Source organism: Sorex fumeus, unplaced genomic scaffold, assembly GCF_029834395.1.
Source record: "Sorex fumeus unplaced genomic scaffold, SorFum_2.1 ptg000110l, whole genome shotgun sequence".
Lineage (NCBI taxonomy): Eukaryota > Metazoa > Chordata > Mammalia > Eulipotyphla > Soricidae > Sorex > Sorex fumeus.
Window position 1 is genome coordinate 3,247,770 of NW_026606167.1, and position 25,266 is coordinate 3,273,035.

General features: G+C 50.2%; 1 protein-coding gene across 3 annotated transcripts in view; it reads right to left on the minus strand.

The window, feature by feature from the left end:
- The window catches only part of CREBBP (CREB binding protein), a 104,818-nt gene that overhangs the window by 7,129 nt on the left and 72,423 nt on the right, over positions 1 to 25,266 (minus strand). For 2 of the 3 annotated variants that reach the window (XM_056134973.1, XM_056134970.1), the window contains 16 exons: positions 25,134 to 25,178; positions 23,432 to 23,559; positions 22,798 to 22,989; positions 20,472 to 20,888; positions 18,952 to 19,125; positions 18,034 to 18,223; positions 13,650 to 13,768; positions 12,066 to 12,305; positions 11,591 to 11,679; positions 6,130 to 6,210; positions 4,349 to 4,405; positions 2,177 to 2,254; positions 1,896 to 1,963; positions 1,236 to 1,386; positions 869 to 1,015; positions 219 to 332 (listed from right to left, as the gene is read on the minus strand). In XM_056134973.1, coding sequence (XP_055990948.1) covers positions 219 to 332; positions 869 to 1,015; positions 1,236 to 1,386; positions 1,896 to 1,963; positions 2,177 to 2,254; positions 4,349 to 4,405; positions 6,130 to 6,210; positions 11,591 to 11,679; positions 12,066 to 12,305; positions 13,650 to 13,768; positions 18,034 to 18,223; positions 18,952 to 19,125; positions 20,472 to 20,888; positions 22,798 to 22,989; positions 23,432 to 23,559; positions 25,134 to 25,178 — 2,290 coding nt within the window. The remainder of the gene's footprint in view (positions 1 to 218; positions 333 to 868; positions 1,016 to 1,235; positions 1,387 to 1,895; positions 1,964 to 2,176; positions 2,255 to 4,348; positions 4,406 to 6,129; positions 6,211 to 11,590; positions 11,680 to 12,065; positions 12,306 to 13,649; positions 13,769 to 18,033; positions 18,224 to 18,951; positions 19,126 to 20,471; positions 20,889 to 22,797; positions 22,990 to 23,431; positions 23,560 to 25,133; positions 25,179 to 25,266) is intronic. The other variant, XM_056134972.1, reaches the window with a different exon arrangement.

Here is a 25,266-nt window from a genome sequence, read left to right on the forward strand (position 1 = left end):
TGCTCGGAAAAGGATTTGCAGTGAACTGGAAACTACACTGCAGGAGACTGTCAGGAGACAGCAGGAAAGGAAGGGGGAGAGTGGGCAGGGAGGCAGGAAGGTGCCGCCCTGTGTGAAGGGGCTTTGGAGACCTCCAAATCCTGCTAGAATGGTAGAATGTGTCACTTTAAAACAGAAATATGTAAAACTAAAAACCTGAGTACTATGAAAAGACTTACCCTAACTTCTTCACATACTCTAAGTATCCAATAAGAATCTCATGGTAGACAGCGGTCCTGAGGCAGCGGGGCCGGAAGAAATGAATACTGTCCAGGTAAGAGATGTAGACTCGCCTGGAAAACGGAGCAGAGCCACGGTCAGCCCCCAGCATCACCCACCCGGCACCTGTGCTCCTTGGGGCCAACCCTCCAGCCCTCCATGGTGAGCGACACACCCTCGGGCTCACCCCCCAGCTGTTCTTCTGAGGCTCCAGGGCGCCGGAGGCCTGGGGACCGGCCCTGCGTGGCCTGGGCTCGCAGTTGCAGACCCGCCAGCCCAGGCGCGCCACCTCTCTGCGCAGGCACACCTCAGCCTGGTCCAGCTCAGCGTGGCCCCCACGTCTGTGTGCTGCCCCCCCCCCCCATCAGAAAGCGCCACCCAGAGCACCAGGAGCAGCACCGACTCATGAAATGTGCTCAAAAGAAGAGTCGGAACGTCCCTTCCGTGCCGGGCACGGAGCTCAGTGGGCAAGCACTCGCCTTGCATCTGAGGTCCAGCTTCAATCCCTAACACCACAAAGCAAACAAAACTTCTTCATAGGAGCTCGGCTGCACATACCACTGGCAGGAGCCCTGGGCTCATGCCTGTCCCCTCCCTCGGCTCAGCCCACCTGGTGTTGGGAGGCGGGCAGTCGGAGCCGTACTCCTGCACGTGCATCCCGAAGAAGCACACGTCCACGCCGTCAATCTCCTCGAAAGCAAAGAGTGCTTTGGTTCGGTACGGGAAAGACTCCGACATCTCCCCAGAATCCACGAATCTGAAACGAAAGTAACTGTCCACAAGGTGCCTGACCAAGGAGAGCCGCTAAAGTCACACCCCACCCCTGGCCCCTCCCCCTGCAGCCTTCCAGGAGCCCCTGCTGTGGGGGGAAGGTCCTCCCCAGTGAGGAGGGCAGGCTACATGCTGAGGTTGGAAAAGTTTCCAGAAAGCAAGGGGGCCAAGAGCGGGGCCCAGCAGGGTGCTGTGTGCACACAAACCGTGACTTCATGCCGGGTTTGACCTCCACCGTCTTGTCGGAGCTGGCCACCACCCGGACAAACACCTCCCCGGCTTCAGGGTGGTTCTGTCGCCGCAGAAACTTGTTGACCCGATCTTCCAAGTGGTTCCCCAGCCTCGTGGTCTGCAGTCCTGGGAACGCAGAAGGCAGGTGAGCGACCAGGGATGAGAGACAGCGGGTTCCCCCCTACCGTGGCCCCAGGCTCTGCCTCTTTCTCTCCTGTGGCCTGATGCTTGTTCTGGGGGCCACACCTGGCAGTGCTTTGGGGATTCTCTTGGCTTGTGCTCTGGTATCATTTTGGTGCCGGGATTGAACCGGGATACCAGAAGCAAGGCAGGCGCCTGCTACCCTGTACTCTCTCAGTAACTTTTGTCTTTTTTCCCCCTTAAAAACAGGCTCCTTGGGGCCGGGAGCCACCTGGCACACAGGGTCCGGCCGTGCACACAGCCGACCTGCATTCAACCCCAGCACCGCTGTGATCCTGAGCCCTCCCCAGCGAGCCGAGCACAGAGCAGGAGTAACCCCTGAGTACAACAGGCCAGGAAGCTCCAGAGCCCCGGGACAAAAGGTGTCAGAGCAGGGGACGATGCGGGTCCCTCTATGCTGCAGACCCGAAGAGGGGCACCCTTCCACCACTTACTCTTAGCACTAAATTTGTTTTCTTTCCGCGTTCTGCCAGTTTTCTTCAAGCAGTTGTCACACACAAAGCTGGGGGGTGGTAAAAAAGAAGGGGTGTGAGGAGACCAAAGGAGAAAGAGCATCCTGCCGACGAGGACTCAACACTGGGGGTCACAGCGTGGTGGGAAGCAGAGGGCAGTGGACCCAGCAGGCCAACGCTCCTGATGGGGACGAGCAGACACAGGTCCTCCCTCTGTTTGCTCTCCTTCCCAGGACAACAAGGATCACCAGGGAGTCACTCACCCCGAAGGCCAAATGATATCATAGTGCAGGACACAAATCTGATGCATCTTCCGGCCACACTCCTTGCAATCAACAAAACTGGAAGACAAGAATTTGCAGTGTAACCCCGCAGTCCATGGCGGCCTGGTGGCCCGCTCAGGCCCCTCACCCCCCGCCCCCCGCCCCGGACTCGAGCAATCTCCAACACCAGGTGCCAGACTCAGCTGCGCTTACGAACTCCAGTCTGCCTACGGCCAGCTTCCTTACACAAATGCTCAGGCCACCTTCTCTCACTATCCTTTGCAACCAGACATGAAATCTTACTAAAATACAAAATAAATAAAAAAATAAATAAAATTAAGGGGCCAGGGAAAGACTAGAGGGAGGTGAGGCACTTCCTTAGTGTCACTGTAGATCCTGGTTTATCGCCAGCACCTACAAGGATGACCCTGAAGCACAGCGCTGCTAGTGACCGCTAGCAGACACCTCCCTTTCCCTGACTCCAAATCAACATCAAGGTGGATTTCCAGGCCTGACTCCTGGCACTACTGACGTCAGTGCTTCCCTAGGTTACAAAAGGCGTAATGGCCTCCTGACAGACAGCCTCAGCGTTGCTCCTTTCTGCTCTGACCGGGACAAGGGGCCACGGTGGCTCACAGGGTCCTACGGTCACCTGGGAATGCCAGGCAGCTCCAAGGTCAGAGTCCATACTTCCCTTGACTCAAATTGCACGGAAAGCCAGAAACTCCCTCACTTCGCCTCAGCTTCACGAGGCCCCGCGCCTCTTGTCTCTGCAGTGCCCTGGACACCGGTGTGTGCCCGCGGCCCCGCTCTGCCCCCCTCCCAAGCTGTGCGGAACACTCACCCTCAGCGCACTCGGCACCACGTGAACCCGTCTCGGGCCTTCCCGACTCACACAGCACTTCTGCTCAGCCTGACTACCCGGCGTCCCCTGCAGAGCTTCCACATGGGGAAGCTTGGGAGAGTCGCTTCACCACATCAGGCTTGTCGTCCCCTGCAGGGCCAGCTCTGGGGCCAGAGGGCTAGGGCCCAGGGGTCACTCGCCATGCACACGGCCAACCTGGGTGCGATTCCAGACACTGCACAGGGTCTCCAGAGACCTTCTAGGAGTGATCCCCGAGCAGAGAGCTGGAGCAAGCCCTGAGCACTGCCAGATGTGGCCCAAAAACCAAAACCAACCAACCAAAAAAAAGCAAAAAATAAAACAAAATCTGAGGGGCTAGAGAGATAGTCTAGGAGCTAGGGCACACTTGCCTTCCAAGCAGCTGACCTGGATTCAATCCCCGCCTGCACACAGAGCCGGGGCCAAGTCCTCAGCACTGCGAGATTATTTATTTTTAAAGTCTCTCAAGCTGTGGTGGGGGCTTTGGGGCCACTCCTGGTGACACTAGGTCAACTGGAAAGCTCAGTGCCTGGTGATGCAGCGCTAGGGCCCCCTAGCTATCTCCCTGGCACGAGCTTCCGGTTTCGACACTCGGACCTCGACATTGGTTAGTAGCAGAGACTAAGAAAATGACCAAGAGAAGATTCAAGGTTGCAAGCTGAGTTTGTCTACAGAGGAGAGACCCACTCGAAACAACATCTCAGCCGTTCCTGAGCTCTGGGCATGCCATGGCCGTAGATCCACGCGCCCAGTGGTGCGCTCCCACAGCATGTGGCCCTAGGGACCCCTGGAGGGGACACCCAAGATCTTACTCTGAAGCCTCACTAGGGGCTAGTACAAAGCAAGCCAGCGACACTCTCACCCAACGCAGGCTTGGGAAACGCACTGGAATGTCGGAGAGAAGGCAGCGCATAGCACACCCCAGACTTCTCCTGGCTCATTTTTAGAACGGGATTTCTAAGGTTTTCTTCCAGAGACTTCCCTTGAAATGTCCTAGTACCCCACCAGATAGTTCTGCCTTTGGTCTCTAAAGAATCACACTAAATAGGGCCTCGAGGCGCCGGTGACTGAGCTGGGGAAGAAGCGCAGAGAGAACCAAATAGCCACCTGATCTCACTCAGAGCCCAGCCAGGGCATCCTGAGTGAGAGACACAGACTTTCCAGGCGTTAACAAGAATTTCTGGAATAACCTCTAACTGAAGGTCCCTATTTCCAACATTTCCTCCTGCTGCCCAATCCTTTTCTAATATATACTAAATTCTACATGTCAGAAAGAATTGTATACTCACGGTTCAGGATCTAAGGTATCATTCTTTTTCTTTTCAAACTGATCCTTTGAAATTGTCCTTATTTCAGAAAGAAAAAGAAAAAACATTCATTAAAATTTATTTGCTGAATATGAACTACAGCTATATATGCTGTTGCAATACTACACAAGCCCTACTACAGAACATAGGGCATATCTGGGACGTTACTTTGCAACTTTTTTTTTTAAATATACGAGTATTGCTATTTATTCAGCCATTGATTAAGCTGACTGAATTGGGCATGAACTCCACGACTTTGCAACTTATTCTTAAACCGAGCTGGTGAGTAGCTAAAATCTCAAGTAGACACACTGATGATGAACATATGCAATAGAAAGAACTATTATTAATTTTTTCTATCTTCCTTGGAATACTTTCCCCAACTATCAACATTTATTATTATAAGATTAGTTAAGTCTAGTCAAAATACTGAGCTTTTTTTGTGTGTGCGCCTGGGATTTAATCCAGAGCCTCACACAGGCAAAGCAGTGTGCTACACTGAGTCTCATCCTTGAGTACGCTGAGATTCACACCTGGTGCTTTCCAAGTAAACCCCTATCACGAACGGTGACAGACTTAATCCATTTTCACGCAATAAATCCTAACTGGAAAGTTCCCCAATGATACCTGGTTATACATCCATTGTGAGCTATTCTGCATATGGGAAAAGAGTCGCTTTCCTCACTGCTCTGATTATGATTACTGCACGTGCGAACTACTTTTGACCCACAAATTATAAACCATATAACCGGACCAAAAAATGAAGATGGCAAGGGACATGAGAGTGAAGTGGCTATGGAGACCCCCTGCCACTTCAGTCTGTATGCCAAGTGGCTGCTTTTTGTTCTGTGTGAAAAAGTGAAACTGAGCTGCACACAAACCGGAAGGCCCCGTGTGGGAAGTCTTGTTGCCCATGGGAGACAGTCATACCAGCTGACCTCCCTGCACGGCAGGAATCAGTCAGGAGAAAGACAGAATGAGGCGGACTGGTGGCAAGATTCAAATATTTCAGCTCCCCCAACGGGAGCACCATCCAATTCATGGGCTGGCTTTCTTGCAACACCTGGCCACTCGACAGCAGAGGCAGGGTGCTGGGAGGAAAGGTGAACTCGGCAGAGGTGAGAATCAGTGCACACCTGTCTGCCTGGGAGCACCGGGGAGCCACTGGGTATCACCCCAGCAAGGCTCTGTGGGACCAGCCTCTCGGTATCCCCTTGGCTCCATAACGGAAAGGACGGAGGCCTCGCAACACCAGCGTTCTTGAACCACAGGTCTGAGAAGCGGGCACCCTGGCGGGGGGCGGGGGGGGGGGGGGCAGCGTTATAACAATGAACGCACAAGGCCATCATTGACAATACTGCGAATCGTGGAACCTCAATAAAAAAGCAAGGAAAGAACCCTCAAAACCTCAAGTGTGCTACTGCCTGTTCTGTGAATCGGGGGTATCATTTTGTTGTTTTTAACTGAGGTATGGCTGACTGCACGTGCCTCTTCTAAATTCTAACGTCTTTGGAATCACTGAAAAATCCCCCCAAACGAAGGCTGGCAGCTACTAAGAAGAACAAGCATCTGTGGGGAAAAAAGAGGGCCGACGGGAGGGAGGCAATGTGGGTTCGGCTGAAACCGTTCATTTGACAGTGTAAGTGTGGGTACGGTGAGAAAAACACTCCCCAAGGTCCAGATGGCAGCATGGCTCCCCTATTTTTCATGGGAAAGGCGGGACACCAACGCTGAGCAACCCGAGAAGCAACGGGGATACTTACGTCTGGGGCTGTGATGGGTCGTCACCCAGGGTAACATTCTCCCCCTGGATCTCTGTGAAACACTTCTCACAGAAATGATACCTGTCAGCAAGAAGGCCATACTTGGGTGAACTGGTCCATCATAACACACAGCCACCCAAGCAACGACGCCACCAATCAGAGCAGGGCAGATCACCACGACGAAGGGGGGGCGTTGTTGGTTGATTGATGGGTCAGTGAGGACAATGAGAGGGACGGGCAGGTGGGGAGGGCAGGATTAGAGAACAGGGAAGGAACAAATAGCACAGACATAAAGGTAAGACGCAAACACCAAGACAACACAGAGCAGAAAGCCAAGGCAAAGCATTGATTAGCGTTCGGTCTCACTGCACACGACACAGGCCAGCATCACTAACAACGACCCGGTTCAGGCCAGCTCCAAGATGCAAATGTTTCAAGGGGTTGTTCGTATTAGAATCACAAGGAGCCTAAGCGTAGGATTTTGAATTTTGTTATTACTTAAATAAAAATCAAATATAACTCGCGTTTGAAATAGAAAAAAGTTTACTTTGAACAAAAAAGCAATTTAAACAGAAATAGTTTGGTTTTTCAAAATGGAAAATTTATGCCTGACAGCAAATTCAGGTATTTTCTTTCTATGTTAAGCCAGGTCTTTGAAGGTATAAAAACGCAGAGTAACTAGAACCCATTTTAATTTGTTATTTTTGTCATGTTAATCAGGTCAACTGGGTTACAATACAAATGAAACCAAATCCATATTCTAGACAAACATTTAACAGAAATGCAGTCGGAGTCAAGGACTTTCCAGCCATTTAGCAATAGGAAGGTACAGAGAGAAAACTGTGATATATTGTATACGTAATACAATATATAGCAATCCAAGCACCATCTTAAATACTTTCAAACTTCGGCTCTAAGCTTTGGTGGGATGTTTTGTTCCTGGGACCAAGCACTTAGCAGTCCGACATCCTCAGTGACGCTTGGACTGGGCAACATTCCAAGTTAAGCAAATTTCGAGACTGAATTTTTAACGCACAATCTGCATTTGAGAAATTATCCATCATCCCAATTTTCTTGTAATAGAGAGCCTGGGCTCAATCTATCAAACAAGAACAATTAAACAGGAACCAGCAAATGTTTGGAAAGGACACATGAGAAATCAACAGAAGCGCAGGCGGATGCCGCATACACAGGGTGCGCACACAAGGACAGTGTCAGAATCAACACGCTCAACAGTGGACCACAAGCGAAAAGGACGAGTGTCAGGTAGTGACAGCAGCACAATTAAATGCAGTTTTAGTGCTCAAAACTATGTCTACAGGATGCCAAGCGGATTAGTAGAACGACACTGTGACAAGACTCGGGTGCCACGTGGAGCTGGTGGCGGCGGCAGGCAGACAGCGTGGCTTCACTCACACGAACACCCAGGCCCGGGCCCGCTGGCCCCATGACCTACACTAACCCCCCACCCCCGCCCCCCGAGCCACCGGCGAGTAGCCTGTCTGCCACGCCCCCCTGACTGGAGAGAGGAGGGTACAGCGCGGCGAGGCAGGACCTGCACACCCGAGACCATTTCCCTTTCCCGTCTGCTGGTGACAGCACGGGGAGCGACTAGATTTATCCGTTTCTTGCTAGGACCCGTTTGCTTAGGACACAGCCCCTCAGAATGCTGCTGAGTAAGCAGCCTGAGCAGGACAGATCGTCAGCGCTGCTGTATCTACCTAGGGGTCGTTCTAGGGGAATAAACTAGACCAATATTCTGGCAATTTCCGAAGCCTTAAAGTCATGTCGTGAAGGGAATTTCCACATGCAGGCGTGGCAAAACTGAAGTACGGAAACCAGAGAACTACTTAGTGGCAACCAGAACAACGTGCAAAAAGGGTCCCCCTCACAGACAAGCAGTTCCCATTTAAAAACCAAACTGGGAACTGACTGCTCCAGTCCACGCTAGCTGCTGTGGGCCAGCGGAAAGAAGCCTGTTGAGCGTGATTCTCACGGGAAAACTGATGATGTGTGTGAGTCCGCAGAGTTCTGAAATCCTAGCCAAATTCTTCGCCTCTCTTCAGGCTGCCTAACAGGCCCAGCAACACCAAGGCAACAAAAATCAGACCTGCCGTATCCCAGAGGAAGAAGGGGTGGCTGCAGAACCCACCCTGTCACCTGTCACGAACTCCCAGTTAGGCCAAGTCCTGACCTCCAGCTGGAAAGTGGGAGGAGTCGAGTTAGTGGACCCTCCGGCCTGCGCAGGCAACGGCAGCGCACTGCAGAGGCTGCCCTGGCAGGTAGGTGTGTGAGGCAGGAAGGCGGGCAGCACCTCACCAGGGGTCCGGGAACATGCGAGTCAGCTGCGGCAGCCTGGCCACTGGGGCTGACATGTTAATGCCCGGCCGCTTCTACCCTATTAGTGAAACTCCATTTACCTTGGAAATACACTGTGGCTCTGAAAATTCACGTTCCAACCTAAAATCCTGGTGACAAGTCTGCCTTGTGTGAAGGAAGCAGTTTGATGGATATGGAATTACAGAAACGAAATATTCCATGTATCTGATGATGATGTACGCCTGGCTACCTAAAGTTAGCAGAACAGAACTGCACGGCTTTTATCATAAGGGTGTTAATGTATGGAATAAATTTTCAAATGCAGATTGTTTTAGGTCCCATACCAGTATATACAAATAACTGGGATAGTTATATGTGGCATCTTAGGAACTGGAAAATGTATAAACAGTTTTCCCAACATGAATTACTTTAAAAATTTTAAAGCTAGAAAGCCAAACGAAAATTAACCAAATGCCAAATAGTTTTGATAGAGGGTTTCACCTGTTTTGAAGGATTTTCTGGGATTCTAAATGCCCAGTTTAGGACCACAGGTGCCAAAGCAATTGTTTAAAAAATGCAAAAAACAAGAAAAAAAAACCCCTACAGTGTTCACAAACAATAGTTGAAGTTAAGAGTGTCAGCAGTCAAAATGTCCATCTTAGAATCAGGCCTCTACCTTTCTCAGAATACAATATGTTAATACCTTCAAGTACAATTATTCTAGAAAGCACAACCCTGAGAATAAGCTGAGGTGTGACCTGCCTACACGTTTGTTCATGTAAGAGAGCTCCTTAATAGTGCTGTGCTTGGTAAGGGCGCTTGCCTTGCATGTAGCTGCCCAGGTCCTATCATACAGTCCCCCAGACCCTGGAAGGGGGGATCCCTGAGCCAGCAGGAAGACTTGAGCACCACTCCACCAAAAAAGGGAGAAGAAAAACAAAAATTTCTTTTGTTCAGTAAAATTGAGTTCACCATGGAAGTAGAGTTCGACTTTCAGAACCTTCAAAAACATTCCTGTGTTTACACTCATCTACAATCTTCCCCTCGGGGGAGCAGTACACAGCAGCACTATTAATTCTACTGAAAGTGAATTTCTCTGTGCAAACAATCAAAGGCAGGATTTGAAAAAACCCAGTGACAGAGAAACCACAATGAAAAGGCCACAAAACCTTGGTGAGCATGGCAAGCTATTTGCCTGTTCTAGACGAAAATGGGCGTGCCGTTCTTCAAATGCAGTTGATTTTAAACTTAGTTTCATAACTTTATTTTACTTGGCACCTGACAGTTTCCAAAGTGAATTCCTGAGCATCGTATCACCGGACACTGACAACTGCCCCTGTGCCCACAAACATGGACAGAGGTGAAGGCGGATGCACTCATTGCTGGAGGTACCAGGTCAAGGGACTGAAACGGCCCAGAGGGGCCAGAAATCAGGAGTAACACTTGTCACAATGAGAGAAATTTCATGACAAAGGACGATGGCATACATTCCAACTTTTGTTTTAAAATGCTTATACTGATATATGGAGAAGGGGAAATTAAGGCAGAAATGAAATCCCCCTTCTCGAGTATTTTCAGCAGGATGGGTGTTCAAGTAGCACTTCCCGTAGGTGCCCTTTGGGGACAGTCATCCCTCCCCCATGCCAGCATTCTGTGGGACCAAACAGTACAGCAAGCTGGCAAGGCCTGTTGTAATCAGACACGTTTAGGTCAAAAGGTTTTTAGATAAGATTTTGCTGAGGATTATCTTGAATATGGTAAGCCATTTCAACAAAACTGAATTAGGGTCAGAGAAATACTCAACAGGCTGGAGCACAAGCTTCCAGCAGTAGGTCTAGGCTCCCTGCAGTAATATGAGGTCCTCAGGAGACTTGCTAGTCGTGACCACCCCAAAACTGAGTCAAGAGCCCATCACAATGCTACATGTGGCGCCAAATAAATTTTAAAATAATTTAGAAATCATAACGTGAGGAAAAAAACCCCACAATATATCTCTGAACAAATAAAAATTCTTCTGTTTCTTCAAAATATTAGAACCTCATATAACTGCCCCAAGGAAATAAGTAGTTGAAATGCCTCTGACACCCTAATGCTGACTTCTGCTTCTCTGGCCTTTGGGGTCACCTCCAGGTGGTGCTCAAGGGACTCTAACCGTTTCCCACACTCAACACATGTGCTCAGCCCATGGAGCTCCTGCTGGGCCGAATGCTGAAGGGGGCGAAGAGGCACAAGCTCCATCTCAGTCGCACCGAGACCCTAAGCCAGACTGACCGCCTGAGCCGGAGCCAGGACACCCTCCTGTTCTAGCAACATGTGGCCACTTAAAACAACGGGCACAAAATTTCAAAACAGCCCCAACATATTGTTTCCACTCTCCCATTTCCTGTAATGGGTGATCTACTCCTTTCTTGGTTTGGGTGGTACTCAGGGATCACTTCTGCCTGTGGCTGGAACGGTCCGGGCTGCCTGCAAGTCAGCACGCATGCCAGCCTGCTCCGCTCTTTGGCCAGAAGATCTATTTTTCATTCACCACCATCTACCAAAACAATGGGAGATTCTTGTTGTTCTTTTCTCTATGCGAAAGTGGAAAGCCCAGGGCCTCTCACACATGCAAGGCAAGTACGGGAGTTGTTCTTCAACTCAATAAAAACATCATCTGATTTTGTACATGATTACTACTTTTTTACTAAATCCTATTATAAGCTTTATGTTTTTAATTTTATTTTAAAAATAAACTGGCACCAACGCAAGTCCTGCCATGCGACTGTCAAGGTCAAAATTAGGCAAATATTTACATATAGAAAACTAAAAATTTTCAACTTTATTACTGACTTAAAAGGCATGTCAGCCTTTATTTAGAGGTACATCAACTCAGCTCTAATGTGGTTTCACTCTAGAGACCATGGCTTAAGAATGAATTGATCTGGTGCTAGAAATGTATTAAGCAGTTCTGAGTTTGAATTGCCATGCTGAAAAGCATGCTTTCATCTGAAATGTAATCTGTGTGATCAGGCTGCACGAGGACGGGCAGTTCCCATTGAAGGCTGGAGAGAAATAATGTGCCTGGCTCCAATCAGGTGAGCTCACCCTGCCCAAAGACCTGCCCTTTAACCCCCAGTTCCACACACTGCTGCCCACTTACCTATTTTGGTAGCTGTAATAGGCTGCGTCCCGAGGAATCGTACAGAGCTGCTTCCCATAGCAGCACAGAGTCTGTGGGGAGAACTCATACTGCAAAAACAAAGGGAAAATGTCTAAATACAGACCATTTACTGTTAGATCACGTTCCATGCCACTACAAAGGGTGAAACTGATGTTAGTCCAGTGGATAGTAGTTTTCATCACTGTTTACAGACTTTTTTGATACAATGGGACAGAACTTGCATCCCAGAGGTACTGATCATGTACAGACAAATGGATACAGAGGCAGCCAAACACACAATGACTGGGCTCACTCACTCATCACTTTAGGCAACCGACTATTTCATAAAAAGACAGAGATACTATGTGACACAGAGTCCAGCTCACAGGTGTGGCCAAAATGCTGAATCACAGTATCATAATATCCCTTTGGCTTAATCAAGGAAAAGAATTTCCTAGTCAAGTTTAAACCGTACCTTTCGTCCACAGCAGTACCCAAGGGACTGCATCACAGGGTCAATTTCTTGCTCAAAGACCTCTGCGAGTTTACTGCAGAACTTATAGACCCGAGACGTCTTCCGGTTATAGAGCCAGGCATTGTTGAACATAAGCCAGACGTCATCCACATACTGCCAGGGTTCTTGATATTGTCCCGTGTCCAACTTCCGCTTAATGGTGGAGAGGTCCATAGGATTCTTCACAATGTCAAAATAATCCTTCAAGACAAAGCACTGTCAGTCTGGTTGCTCCCCTGTGTTGTGGATACTAGCCTTAGGTAGGAGACTTAGCTCAAAACAAAACGTTCCAATCAGCCTACTTTCAGGAACGAGGAATGAGAATGGAGTCTCTGATCTTCCCAACTTCACTATATGAAATTGTAGTTATCTCCAAGTGTAATCAAATTGCTTCAAAGCAAATTTAATGTATTAACAGAATTAAGGAACAGGAGCCCAGAGAGAGAATACAGGGATGGTTTTGCAAGCCCCACCCAGGCTCTGTCCCCGGCCACCAAATATGGTCCTGAGTTGCACAGGGAGTAAGCCCTGAACACTGCCAAGTGTGGCCCAAACAAACATAAAGAATTGAGAAAACCCCTTATTTTCCTTCTTTTAGAATAGGGAACAGCACCTACTCACACCTCAGCAGTGCGGGGTCCAGCACACTCCCAGGTGGTCTGGCCTGTGGCACCGGGGATGGGCTCAGGGCACATGTGCTACGGAAATGCTCTACCCAGCCACAAAAAACCCCACACATTTTAATGTAATTTTAAAAATATTTATTTTTATTTTTGGGTCACACCCGGCGATGCTCAGGAGTTATTCCTGGCTCATGCACTCAGGAATTACTCCTGGCGGTGCTCAGAGGACCATATGAGAAGCTGGGAATCGAACCTGGGTTGGCTGCGTGCAAGGCAAATGCCCTACCCGCTGCACTACTGCTCCAGCCCCCTAATGCAATGTTTTTAAAATAAGGGTTTGAGACATAGTACAGGGGTTAAGGCACTTGCCTTGCACATGACAGATCCAAGTCCAATCCCTGGTAATGCATACGGTCCCCCAAATACCACCAAGCACTACCAGGTATGGCCCAAGCCCTGCCCCTTCCAAATAAAACCAATACAGACAGGGAGATGGCTCAGGGGCACACGGGGCCACAGGCACAACTCTGGGTACTAAGTAGGATGGAAATGATAAAACCAGGGCCAGAGCAACAGCACAGCAGGTAAGGTGCTTGCCTTGTATGTGAACTGACCTGGGTTCAATCCCCAATATCCCATATGGTCCCCAATCCCTCTAGGACTGAACCCTGAGCACAGAGTCAGGAGCTTCCGCTGAGCACAGTCAGTAAAATAAAAATCTGGAGGAGGGGTGTATTTGGGGTGAGTCCTGGCAGTGTCCCTGGTGCTGGGCATTCAAACGGGATCAGTCACATGAATATGACTTACCCCTGACTCTACCTCTCTCGCTCTAATCCAATTATTTTATACAGATACTCTAAAGAATAAACTAACGTACACTTAAGAGCCAGACTGGCGGTTTTATTTTACACTGCTAACTCACCGGGATTCCTAGGAGCTGGGGATCGACGGGCTGCCGAAACGGTAAGGACTCTGGGTCCTGTCGATACAGCGCTTCCAGCGTTGGCATGAGAGCCTGGCGCAGTTCCTCTGGCTTGAAAACTGCAGGAAGAAACATCAAGAGACACATGGCTGAAGAGACCGTCAGGGTCCCCTTCCCCACAATCCATGCGCAAGCCCACAGCTTCTGAAAGGTCTCACAGCTGTCATTCCTGAACAGTCAGCAACATTCAGAAGTTGCAACTCTGGAGGCCTGAGCAGAGTACAGAGGGTAGGATGTCTGCCTTGCATGTGTCCAACCTGGGTTCGATCCCTGGCGTCCCATTAAGTTTCTCTAGCCCCACCAGGAGTGACTCCTGAGTGCAGAGCCAAGAGCAAGCTCTGAGCATTACTGACTGAGGCCCCGAAACAAAACGCTGCAACTCAAGGTTTCTGAATACACAGCATACAAACTTCAGCAACAGCTCATGAGGTAAAAGGCCATGCTGAGAAGTCTGCTTTCTCAATTCAAGGCTTAATACTAATCTCTGATGCACAGAAAATGAAGCCAGGATCGGGTGGAGTGCAGGCGCTTGGCCTGCATGCAGCAGACCTCGGTTCAATTTCTGGCACCATACATGGTCCCCTGAGCACTGCCAGGAACGATCTTCCAAGCACAGAACCAGGAGCAAGTTCAAAGGAAGGGAGAAAGGAAGGACGGATGGACAGAAGGATGCTGGCTGCCAAATAGAAAGGTGAATGCTAAGGGCTGGGGCATGTCCTGGCATGAGTGGCCCTGGGTTCTGTCTCCAGCACAGTGTGACCTCCAAAGCATCACCAATGTGACTGTGGCGGCACAAGCAGTGCTGGGGCGCCTCCCCACTCCACAGGCGTCTGACATGGGCAGGAAGGCAGAAGCACAGTGGCAGAGAGGGCGGGGGCGCAGCTCACACAGCCCTTCCCAACCCTGACAGCAGCACCCAAGCAAGCACTTCAGACAACTCATCCACATTTCTTCCTTAGAGAGTGATTCGAGAGACTCTCTACAACGGAGACACGACCAACTATAACTTACAAAGCAGAACAAGACTCTGAAAGCGTTCAGAAGTTCCAGGTGGGACCTACCAAGCACCAAGTCACTGGGAGAAGAAAGTAGGTCCAGGTATGTGACTGACAGTTTCTCAAAAGTGAACATGTGGGGTCACAAGTTACTTAAGGACAAGTGACAATATTTTCTGCCAGAGAGAACACTCAACAGGTTATGCCTTGCCTTCAGGGGGTTCGGGTGAGCCCCACAGCATTGCCTCTCGGCCCAGCCCATGTGCCACTGGTGCCACCACCCCAGTGCGACAGGGCACTGCTGGGTGCAGTCCAAAAGACAGAATACAATTAAAGAAAAAAAACTGGGGGGGGGGGGACGGGGACGACGACGACGGGACAATACTACTGTGGATAGGGATTTGCCTTGTACATCAAACTGGGTTTGATCCCCAGCATCCCAGATGGTCCCCCAAGACTGCCAAGAGAAACTCCTGAGTACAGAGCCAGGCCTAAGCACAGCTGAGTGGCCCAACAGTAAAAAAATAAGAAAACAAAAAATGTCCTGCATAAGGCAGGGAGTCAAATTCCCGGATGACAAAAAGATGGCACTGCATACCCGTACACACACATATGACATGCGTTATTTTTTTTTTCAAAAACTGTCTCTTATTAAAGGCACTTAAACAGCATAATTTTAAGCTAATGCATTAAAAAATTTACATGACAGAAATTTCAAAGGTAATATTGGTGGGGCTGGAGCGATAGTACAGCGGGTAGGTGTTTGCCTTGCATATGGCTGACCCGGGTTCGATTCCCAGCATCCCACAGGGTCCCCTGAGCACTGCCAGGAGTAATTTCTGAGTGCAAAGCCAGGAGTAACCCCTGAGCATCGCAGGGTGTGACCCTAAAAGAAGAAAAAAAAAGGTAGCATTGGCTTTCTGTTAGAAAGTGTATTATAGATAATGCTTAAGTATCCGCATTAATAAAAAATACAAATCTCCAAAAATGTAGGGAAAAAAATCACCCAAATAGACACAGAATATTCAATTTAAGGACTATAGTTCAGGGCAACCATAAGTGTCATGAGTGAATGCCACACTTCATGGCAAAGCACTGAGAAGTTTGCCTCATCTTTTAAAGAAGCTTCTTTAACTCTTTTTGCAAAACTCGTTTCAAGGCTCTGAATTCCCTAAGCTGCTGCCTGTCCCTGAAGCCCCCAGTGGTACAAAATGATCAATGATACCTGAGTGAGAATCTAGCTAGAATATATGTTTTGAAAAGTCAGTGAAGGGCGGAAAATTAATTCCAAGATCCAATAGACAAATGGATTCTAATTTTAAACTATAATTTTCACTTGAGTTTTAGTACAATATATATTAAAAATTATAGCACAGCAGTAGTGCATTCACCTTACAAGCGGTCAACATGGCCGACCCGAGTTCGATTCCTCCGCCCCTCTCGGAGAGCCCGGCAAGCTACCGAGAGTATTCGATATGCCAGACACAGTAACAACAAAGTCTCCAATGGAGACGTTACTGGGCCCGCTCGAGCAAATCGACGGGAGGGCCTTTACCTTAAAAGACTACCAAAATATAAAATACTTGCTCCCTTTCCCAGTGGCTTGTCAGTGAGAATTCCATGTCTTTCACTCAAATGATGCCATCCAGGTGCGAGAGAGGCAGGTAAGAGGCCACAGCTGTGACCACTCAACTCTCAGACTGCAAAACTAAATTCACGTCACTGCTTTCAAAAATTAAATTAAATGGTTCTTGAAGGCTACTTTTCATAAAATTCTTATAGCTGCCATGCTATATATATATGTTTTGGGTTAAACCCAGCAATGCTCAGGGGTTACTCCTGGCTCTGTACTCAGGAATTACTCCTGATGGTGCTTGAGGGACCATAGGGGATGCCGGGGATTGAACCCAGGTCAGCTGCATGCGAAGACAAATGCTCTACTTGCTACTCTATCGCTCTAGCCCCCATGGGCGGCGTACCCTGAGGTGCTCGGGGGCCAATGTGGTGAGACTGAGCCCAGCCTGGACACACGCAAAGTAAGCTAACCTGCTGCAGTATCAATCTGTCCCAGGGCTTTATTTATTTGGTTTTGGGGCCTCATCTGGTAATACTCAGGGGTTACTCCAGCTCTGCATGCAGGAACCACTCCTGGTGGGCTTGCAGGACCCATATGGAATGCCAAGGATTGAACACAGGTCAGCCGCTTGCAAGGCAAGTGACTTACCCGCTATACTATTGCTCTGGCCCTTCAGATTTTTATTTTTCAATGAATCTGATTTCATAAAAAGAATCTCTGTTTTGCTTTTGAGTCACACCTGGTTGTGCTTGGCCTTACTCTTAGCTCTGCATTTAGGGATGACTCCTGGTAGAGCTTGGGGGACCACGTACAGTGCTGGGGATCGAACCTGGTAAGCACCCTCCCCACTGTACTACTGCTCTGGCCCACGAAATAACTCTTGGAATAAACAGCAATAGAAAGTCTACAGAGACGTTCTCAAATCCAGTGTTTCTAGGGTAGAGATCTGAGAACAGCAACTGAAGAACTGCTGCACTCTAAGGTCTCTTTCCAGTGGCAAACTGACAACTTCTACCATCTCTCCACAACGTTTCCTACAGATGCCACCTGCATCCTTGAGCTTTCGGAGCCCCATCTACATGGCTAAGGGCCACCTGACAGTTTTCCAACATCCGCAATTCCTTTGGACACATCTCAAACGGCCTCCCACTGTATCCAGCATGCGCTACGAGAACAGTGTGCCCTACGCATCCTCCAATTCGGAAGTTTTACCTTACCCGACTTCTCTAACACTCAACGACGGGATGGCCCCACCCTCCTGCCTGGAGCGTTTTGTTTCCTGGTCTTATTTTCAAGCTACACCTGGGGTACTGGGAGCGACCTTCAGACCAAGCTCCAGTCCCTGGTGCTGTCTCCATTAGGAGACACTCGTGAACCCCAGTGACACGTGACTGCTCTAGTGGAGATCACACCAACGCCCTGTCTGGCCTGCCGACCCGCCCTGCAAAGTAGGCCCGCTGCCCCTCTGTCCCGCTGCCCCTCTTTCCCGTGCCCTCTGCCCGGAGCCACTGGGCTCATTCCCATCTAGGTCCTCTGGTTCTCAGGCTGGAGCGCAGCTCATTCAGTGACGAATGCAAGGGGAGCCGGAACAATTTCCACTGGGTCAGGAAGGGAGGGCGGGCTGGGGGCTACTCCCAGTGGGACGGGAGCCGCTGTCGGGCGCTGAGGAAGCAGGGCTAGAAGCCCGGCTCCCGTGTGCCAACCACGTGCTCCAGCCCAGAGCTGCAGTGCGGGCGCAGACACAGGCACCTACTTTTCTTGCGGGGCTGCGAAGGGGACGTGGACTGGGAGGCCGCGCCGTTGCCGCTGCTCTCCTCCTCCTCCTTCGCTTCTGTCTTCACCTCCGGCTTCTTGTCATCCACCTCCATTGGTTCCGACTTCTGCTCCGCGGTGTCCGCTTCTTCTTTAACTTGAGAAGATCCTTGCAAATCCTCCTCCATCATCTTCAGAAAGACAAAGTCACAGACAAGAGCACGTGTCGTCAGCGACCTCCGGGAAGCGGCCTGCCGGGGAGCCTCGCACTCTCGCTGGCCTCTGCTGCACTGTGCGGGCCCAGCCCAGAACCATGGAGCCCGGGGTCCCCTCTCTACGCTACAGTGCTCAAAGGAAACTGCTTGCCTCCACAAGCAGCATCTGCCCGTTAGTCTCACACAGAGTTCTGGTTTGGAATAAGAAAATCTTGAAAATCGGGACAGGCATCAAATTGCCAAGAGGGCCAAGCGAGTGAAGTCACTGCCGCCGGGGACAGGAGACCTCACATACTGGCACCCACTGGCCCCCAGATCCCGACTGCTACTATGTGGGAATAGAAACACGCTGGTAAAAAGGCTTCTTACTTTGAAGAAAGCCAGAAATCGCAATTTGCTTGCAATCTCCCATTTCGAAATCATTCTGTGGGCCAGACAAGAAATTTATCAGCTGGATTCAGCCCATGATCTGCTAGTTTTCGATTCCTGCCACTGGCCTGTAATGTAAATGAACAGCCTGTGCAGTCTGACAGAAGAACTCTACATGAACAAGGAACGTCGGGGAGAAAGCTGCCGCGTAATTCAAGTAAGTATTATTCAAATAATGAAGCACAAACACAGACATGTTCTTCCTAACGCAGTAAACAAAACCCACACCTAGCGTCTAGAGAGCCCCAGCCAGCCACCCCAGGAGCAGTGCCTACCGCAGAGCCAGGCTCTCCTTTGGGCTCACTGGCGTCAGGCTCGGCGTCCTCCGTCTTGATCTCGGCCTTCATCTCCAGCATCTCGGCTCCTGGCTGCTGAGAGCTGGTTTCAGCACTGGTCACGGAGGACGGCGTGGGGACCCGGTTATCGATGCTGCCTGCTGCCTGGGAAAGCTGTGGAGAGTCAGAGCATCTATCTGTGTGCAAGAGTCGTCACCCATAACGGTTCACCCAACACGCAACTGACAGGCGCCCCTTCTCTCTCAGAGAACCAAAGCACCAAAGCTAGCAGAGGAGTTTTACAGAAACTCATCAGGCAGAACACAATAACTTCTGGTTAAGAATCAAAATGGAAGAACAGAGATTTCTGAATTGTGTTATAAAATTAGTTCTACGTAAGTCATAGAACCTCCTATTTAAAATATGGTCATGAATGTACAACGTAAAGGTCAAATAACAAATGCTAAGCACAGGGTGGAGTGATAAGCACAGTGGTGAGGGCGCCTGCCTTGCACGTGGCCAACCCGGGTTCAATCCCCAGCCCCATATGTGGTCTCCTCAGCATCGCCAGGAGTGATTCCCGAGTGCAGAGTCAGGAGGAACCCCTGAGCATCAGGGGTTTGACCACCACTCCCTACCATTCCCCAAACCTGCAAAACCTCTAAGTATATAGGTAGGGCCAGATTAAAGTGCCTACAAGTAACAAGAATATATAATTAGCCTGTTAAATGCAAGAAAGCTAGTGGTACTGTGGCAGAGAAGTAAACAAACACGAAGAGAAGAAACTATTAAAATAATTCGAAAATGTCAAAGTCTCCCCTATGAGTTTAAGTAAATAAAATTTATACTGGGTCTAATTTAGAGCTAAGAAATCCGGGGCCACAGAGCTAAGACAGTAGGCACAGTGCTTGCCCTGCATATAGCCAACCCTGTCTGATCCCTGAGCGCAGAGTCAGGAGAAACTGTGAGCACCTCCAAATGTGGCCCAAAATCAAACTAAAGAAATATAAACTAAGGATAAATGAGGACACGCCCTCTGGAGGAATAAGAATCTCATCCTGGAGCGGCCGGCGCCTGCAGTACCCAGAATAAAGGCAATGGATTCCGGGGAGGGGGTTCCTGGGCACGACTTCCTCTTGGAAAGCAGGAAAGGCTTCCTATCGGGAAACACGGCCGAGAGGCAGTGCATCAACAACTGGACTTGCTCACGGATCTTGACAAAGCCCTTCAGAGAGAACAGCTCTAAGTGAGACACCAACAATCTCAGATAGTTATTCGGGAGCTCAGCTCCTGCCTGGGACGGTCCAAACACACTCCAGGGGACTGGGGCCTGCACAGCTTCTGCGAAATTGCTGTTTGGCCCAAAGTCACACACTGCCAACTGCAGCTTCTGAGCGAATTGTGGAAATGAGAGTCTGGTAGGGCGAAGAAACCTGGCGGGGTGGCACCACGACACTTACTGGCATCACTACACAATTTCTTTCCAGGAAAGTGCCCATTTGAGAGGCAGAGAGGCTTACCGGCGTGCCAGGAGGTTGGGTGTGCACGGGGGTCGGCTGCTGTTGTGATGACTGAGGAGTGGCCACGGATGGAGGCTGGACAGGAGTCTGAGGCTGTGTGGTCACCTGCGCCGGGGCTGTAGCCTGGACCGTCGGTGTGCTCTGGGTTTGGCTAGCACTGGGCACTGAGCCTGGAGTTGGGGTGGAAGTTTGCCCAGAAGAAGACACTGGAGTTGATGGCTGGGTGGATGCTGGTGGCTGGGGAGGGGTCATCCCAGGCGCTGTCGGATGCTGGAGAGACGGCATGCCTGCGGCTGTGGAAGCAGGAGGTGGTGTCTGGTGCAAGGGTGACTGTGTCACTGGTGGGCAGGAGAGCTGGCTGGCCTGGGGCCCAAGCATGTTCAGAGGATTGGGAAGAGCAGCACCAGGCACCTGCCCCTAACAGACAAGAAGAGAGTTGGGCGAAATTAGTTCCCACCCTTGAAAAACGAGCCAACAAACATGAAGAATTAACTGGAGAAAATGGAGTCAGTCTGCTGCTGAGGTCTGTGGGCTCCGTGGGAAGGTTCCGACTGAACACGCAGAGCTGTGCATGCATGGTAAGGGGCACTTTCCTACAAACCCAGAGTTTCTTAGTTTGATGTGGGCAACAGGATAAGCCCTGAATTAAACAACAGGTACTCTAGCTCATGAGCTGTGTGCTTCAGAACACCCACCCCCTTGGAGCTGGAGCGAGAGTACAGAGGGGAGGGCGCTTACCATCTACACGGCCGCCCTGGTCCCCGGCATCCCACATAACCCCTGGGCACCCTGAGCGCAGGACCTGGAGTAACCCCAAGCATCACCAGGTGTCAGCCCCCCCCCCAAAAAAACAATCCACTCCCAGCTTCGACCTGTGGGAAGTTATTATTGAAAACAATTCTCTATTATTGAAAAAATAAGAATGATTACTGGGGTCAGGGAGCAAGCTCCAACAGATGTGGTGCATGCTGGGCTTGATCCCAGGCACCCACGTGGTTCTGGCGCGGATGGTGGGCACTGAGTACACCCGGATTGGACCATCTCACGCTCCCTGAGCACCTGTAACTGGGCATGAGACATACTAGAAAAGCTAAGCACAGGTTCTGCCTGCGGAAGTCCGAGATTGAGCCCTCAGACTAGCCTCCATGCGCCAGGTACGGCCCAAACCCAAACCACCCCCGTGTCCCAAACACTGAAATGCTGCAGTACAGCGGTTCTCAACTAGCGACACAGTCCTGAACTATCACTGAAGTAAAAACAAACAAACAAAACCCACACACGCACGTCTAGGTGATGGGGAAAGAATATGCACAGTACCCGGACAAACTCTAGTTGCCGGTTTCTGTAAATAAAGTTTTATCAGCACACAGTCATACCCCTTCATTTATACAGAATGAATCATCACAGCTGTTTTTATATTATAAAAGTAGAATTACAAAGTTAGACTCTGTGGCCCAAAAACCAAAAAATAATTTTTTTCAAGTTCTAAAGCAATGAAGTATTAAGGAATATTAAGAAATAGTTAAATATATTAAACACATGCACAATCTTAAGCACTATGATGAACAATGAAAGGAGGAAGACACAAAAAAAGAATAGAAAATAGTTTCAGACTGAATATATAAAAATTAAAAACAAAAACAGCAGAGAACTAATCATAAAATCAACTAGTCTGACCTCATCAGGCAACCAATGCATGAGCCCTTCCTAACCTCCTCTTAAAAGTCTAGTGTCTCGGGGCCAGAAAACTACTCCGGGGTCAGGGCACGCGCCTTGCCGTCCCTGGCACTACACAGTCCCCAGGCATTATTGGGTGGAGCCCTGGAGGCTCCAACCACCAACCAGTCTGGCTGAGAATCACGGGGGAGGAGGGAAGCCTGGGCCTCCTGAGGACCATCTGGGAGATCCTCGCACCCATTCTCTCTCCCTCTTTCTCCTTCCCTCTCTGTCTCTCACTTTCTGTCTCTGGACCAGAGCGGGTGGGGTGCTTGCCTTGCACGCAGACAACCCAGGTTCGATCTCCAACATCCAATACAGGATCCCAGCACCACCAGGTGTAATTCCTGACTGCAGTACCAGGAGTAACCTGAGAATGCTGGGTGTGCTCCCAAACAACAAAATTAAAATACAGAGGGCATGAGAGGGGAACTCCTAATCAAAATAAAAACTTATTAACCCCCCACCTCAAACCAGAGTTCGTTCATTCTACTGACATTCACCCAAAACATAAAAGCATTTCTGAACAAGGCAGAAGTGACAGGACAAAGGTAGAAGAAGTGAGGTGAACACGAGAGCCGGGCTGCTGCCCTGAGCAGATCACAGGTACCTGAGACACGCCTGTCTGGGCCGCTGGCTGCCCCAGGCCAGTGCTGTTCACGCTCATCCCTGCCCCACTGGAGGATGGAAACTGGTTCTGTGGCAGAAACTGGTTCTGGGTAGGTGCCTGGGCCATCATATTATTGGCATGCGTGCCCATCATGTTCGGAGGCTGGGGCATCCGGGAAGGAGAAATGGTCATCTAAAAGACATAAGCATCGGGAGAGCAGGCTAGAGAGGGCCTGAGTTTTCAAGGTCAACTAGCAGCCCCAGCACCTGCACAGGTCACACAGCACAGGGTCGCTACAGCTCCGGGTGTCGAGGCAGAGCTCAGACCAGCCTCTGTTAGTCAGTTGTAGCGTGCTATAATTTCAGGTCCAAACAGTGCCTGTTCTAAGTTCTCCGAAGTGCTTAGAAAGCGGCCTCAGAAGTGGGAGCTCGAGCCTGTCACCCAGGCTGACCACTCCATGCCCGAACACCCATCTTCTCTCCCATTCGAAGGTTCCTTGGAATCTGTCATTTCAATTAAGAGGACGATCAAATCATTCTTTCTCACTGTAGTCGCAGAGAAGGGGGAGGTGCGGAAGAAACAGAGCTTACCCCGCACCTCAACAACCCAGGAGGGGGTTTCCGCTGGCACTCACCCCAGGCACAGAGCCCATGCTGTTCATCTGGACAGAGTGGTTCATGGGGGATGATGCGGTGCGTGGTCCCATGGGCGCTTGTGGCAGCTGTACATTCCCCAAGGACATGGGGTTAAACGAATTCATCCCTGTAAATATACCCACAATGATTAAGAAAAGCACCCATAGGAAAAAAGAATTACAACTGGCCAAATGAACGCAGATTCAGTCAAGATGGACAGTGGGAAGGAGAGAGCGAGCAGGAAGCAGCCTGCAGAGGTGCCCTCGGGACCCGCCTCTCCAGGGGCACCTTCTCATCGCCCCCGGCCCTCAGGTTTGAGTGTCTCATTAGAAGACAGAACACAACTCAAATGTGGCCTGATTTCTGCTGGGAAGTTGAGTATTTTGCGAAGAATCTGAGGGGGAGGAGAGAGGTGTGTTCCCCAGCAGTCTCTTCAGACTCAGCTCACACTCCTGGGGGCCCCTGGACGGCAGGCCCAATGTCCCACAAGAGGACGCCGACGCTCCCAGCCTCACATGGATGTGACCTTGTGAAGGGCTCAGAACACCGAGACTCACAGTGCCATGGTCAGTGACTACCTAGAAATGCCACAAGAAACAGCCCCGGGTTCAATAGGGGCCCTGGGAGGGCTTTCTAGGAAGGCTAGGACTTTGTTCTCACGGAGAATTTTTACAAATTAGAGAAAAGTAGAAATAGCGGAGGCAGGGCTTTGTTCCACCTCTCCAGGGCTCTGCTCAGGGGCTCCCTCCTCAGATTCCAAATCCACAGAAGCGCCCATGTCACCCTCCTCAGTTTCCCTGACTTTTTCTGGAGGGGGCGCTGGGGCCACTCCCCACGACACCGCCAGTATCCAGTCATGCCCAGGCTGCCAGCACTGCCCCACCATCCCTGTCACCAACGGGACCATGTGGTGCTGGGGACTCACACGTTCTCCTGATCCCCTTCCCGAACTACTTTTCCTCCACCCCTCGTCGCTAATCATCAAAACAAGTTCCTCACGTTTCCCCTTCCTGTTACCGGGTCCCTTCCGGTACGCTGTGGAATTCCCTCCACTTTTCAAGCGGCCTCTCCTTCCCCCGGGACTCAGTCTCCCACCTCTTTCTCAGAGCACCACCTTATCTCCTACTCTGTCCTACAGCATCACAGCATCCTTCGTTCTGCAGTAACAGTGCTCTGAACCGAGCAAACTTCACAAATCTCGACCTGAGGAAGAAAGATGACTCTGGCACTGCCCCGAGCGCAGCCTGACCCGGCTCAGTCTCCACGTCCCACTGTCCGTGCCGGCTGATGCGCTGGACCATGTCCCACCTGCGGTGCCCAGGGAGTGTCTCCCAAGAGGAAAGTCCATTCCAAGCCAGCAAAACTTTTCTAAATTCTACTTCTCATCTGCTTGGAGTTTATTCTTCTGCTCGGAGCCATGCCCAACAGCGCTCAAGGAATCATCGTGCAGGACTCGGACCCAGAGTCCCTGCCACTGAGCTCCTGCTCCCACCTGTCCTGGAGTGCTCCCGTGACCCACCAACTTCCAGATATAATGCCTACTCTCTGGGTTTGGGGAATCGTCTTTTGCTCATCAGCAAAAAGGAGCAGAAAGGAGCGAGAGAAGGGGCTACAAAGAAATACAAAAGGGAAGAGAAAAAAGAAAAACGAAACTTGGTTGCTGCTGCTGTCAAACTAAAACAAATTTATGATGATAAATACCTTGAGAAACCTGCATGCGATTCACCGGCAGCTGCATGGGCCCATCTAAACAGCAGGAAAAAATTAGTTATTTCACACTGTCCCTGATTGAGGAACAAGGGGTTACATTCTGAGAACTGCATACTCCAGGGGA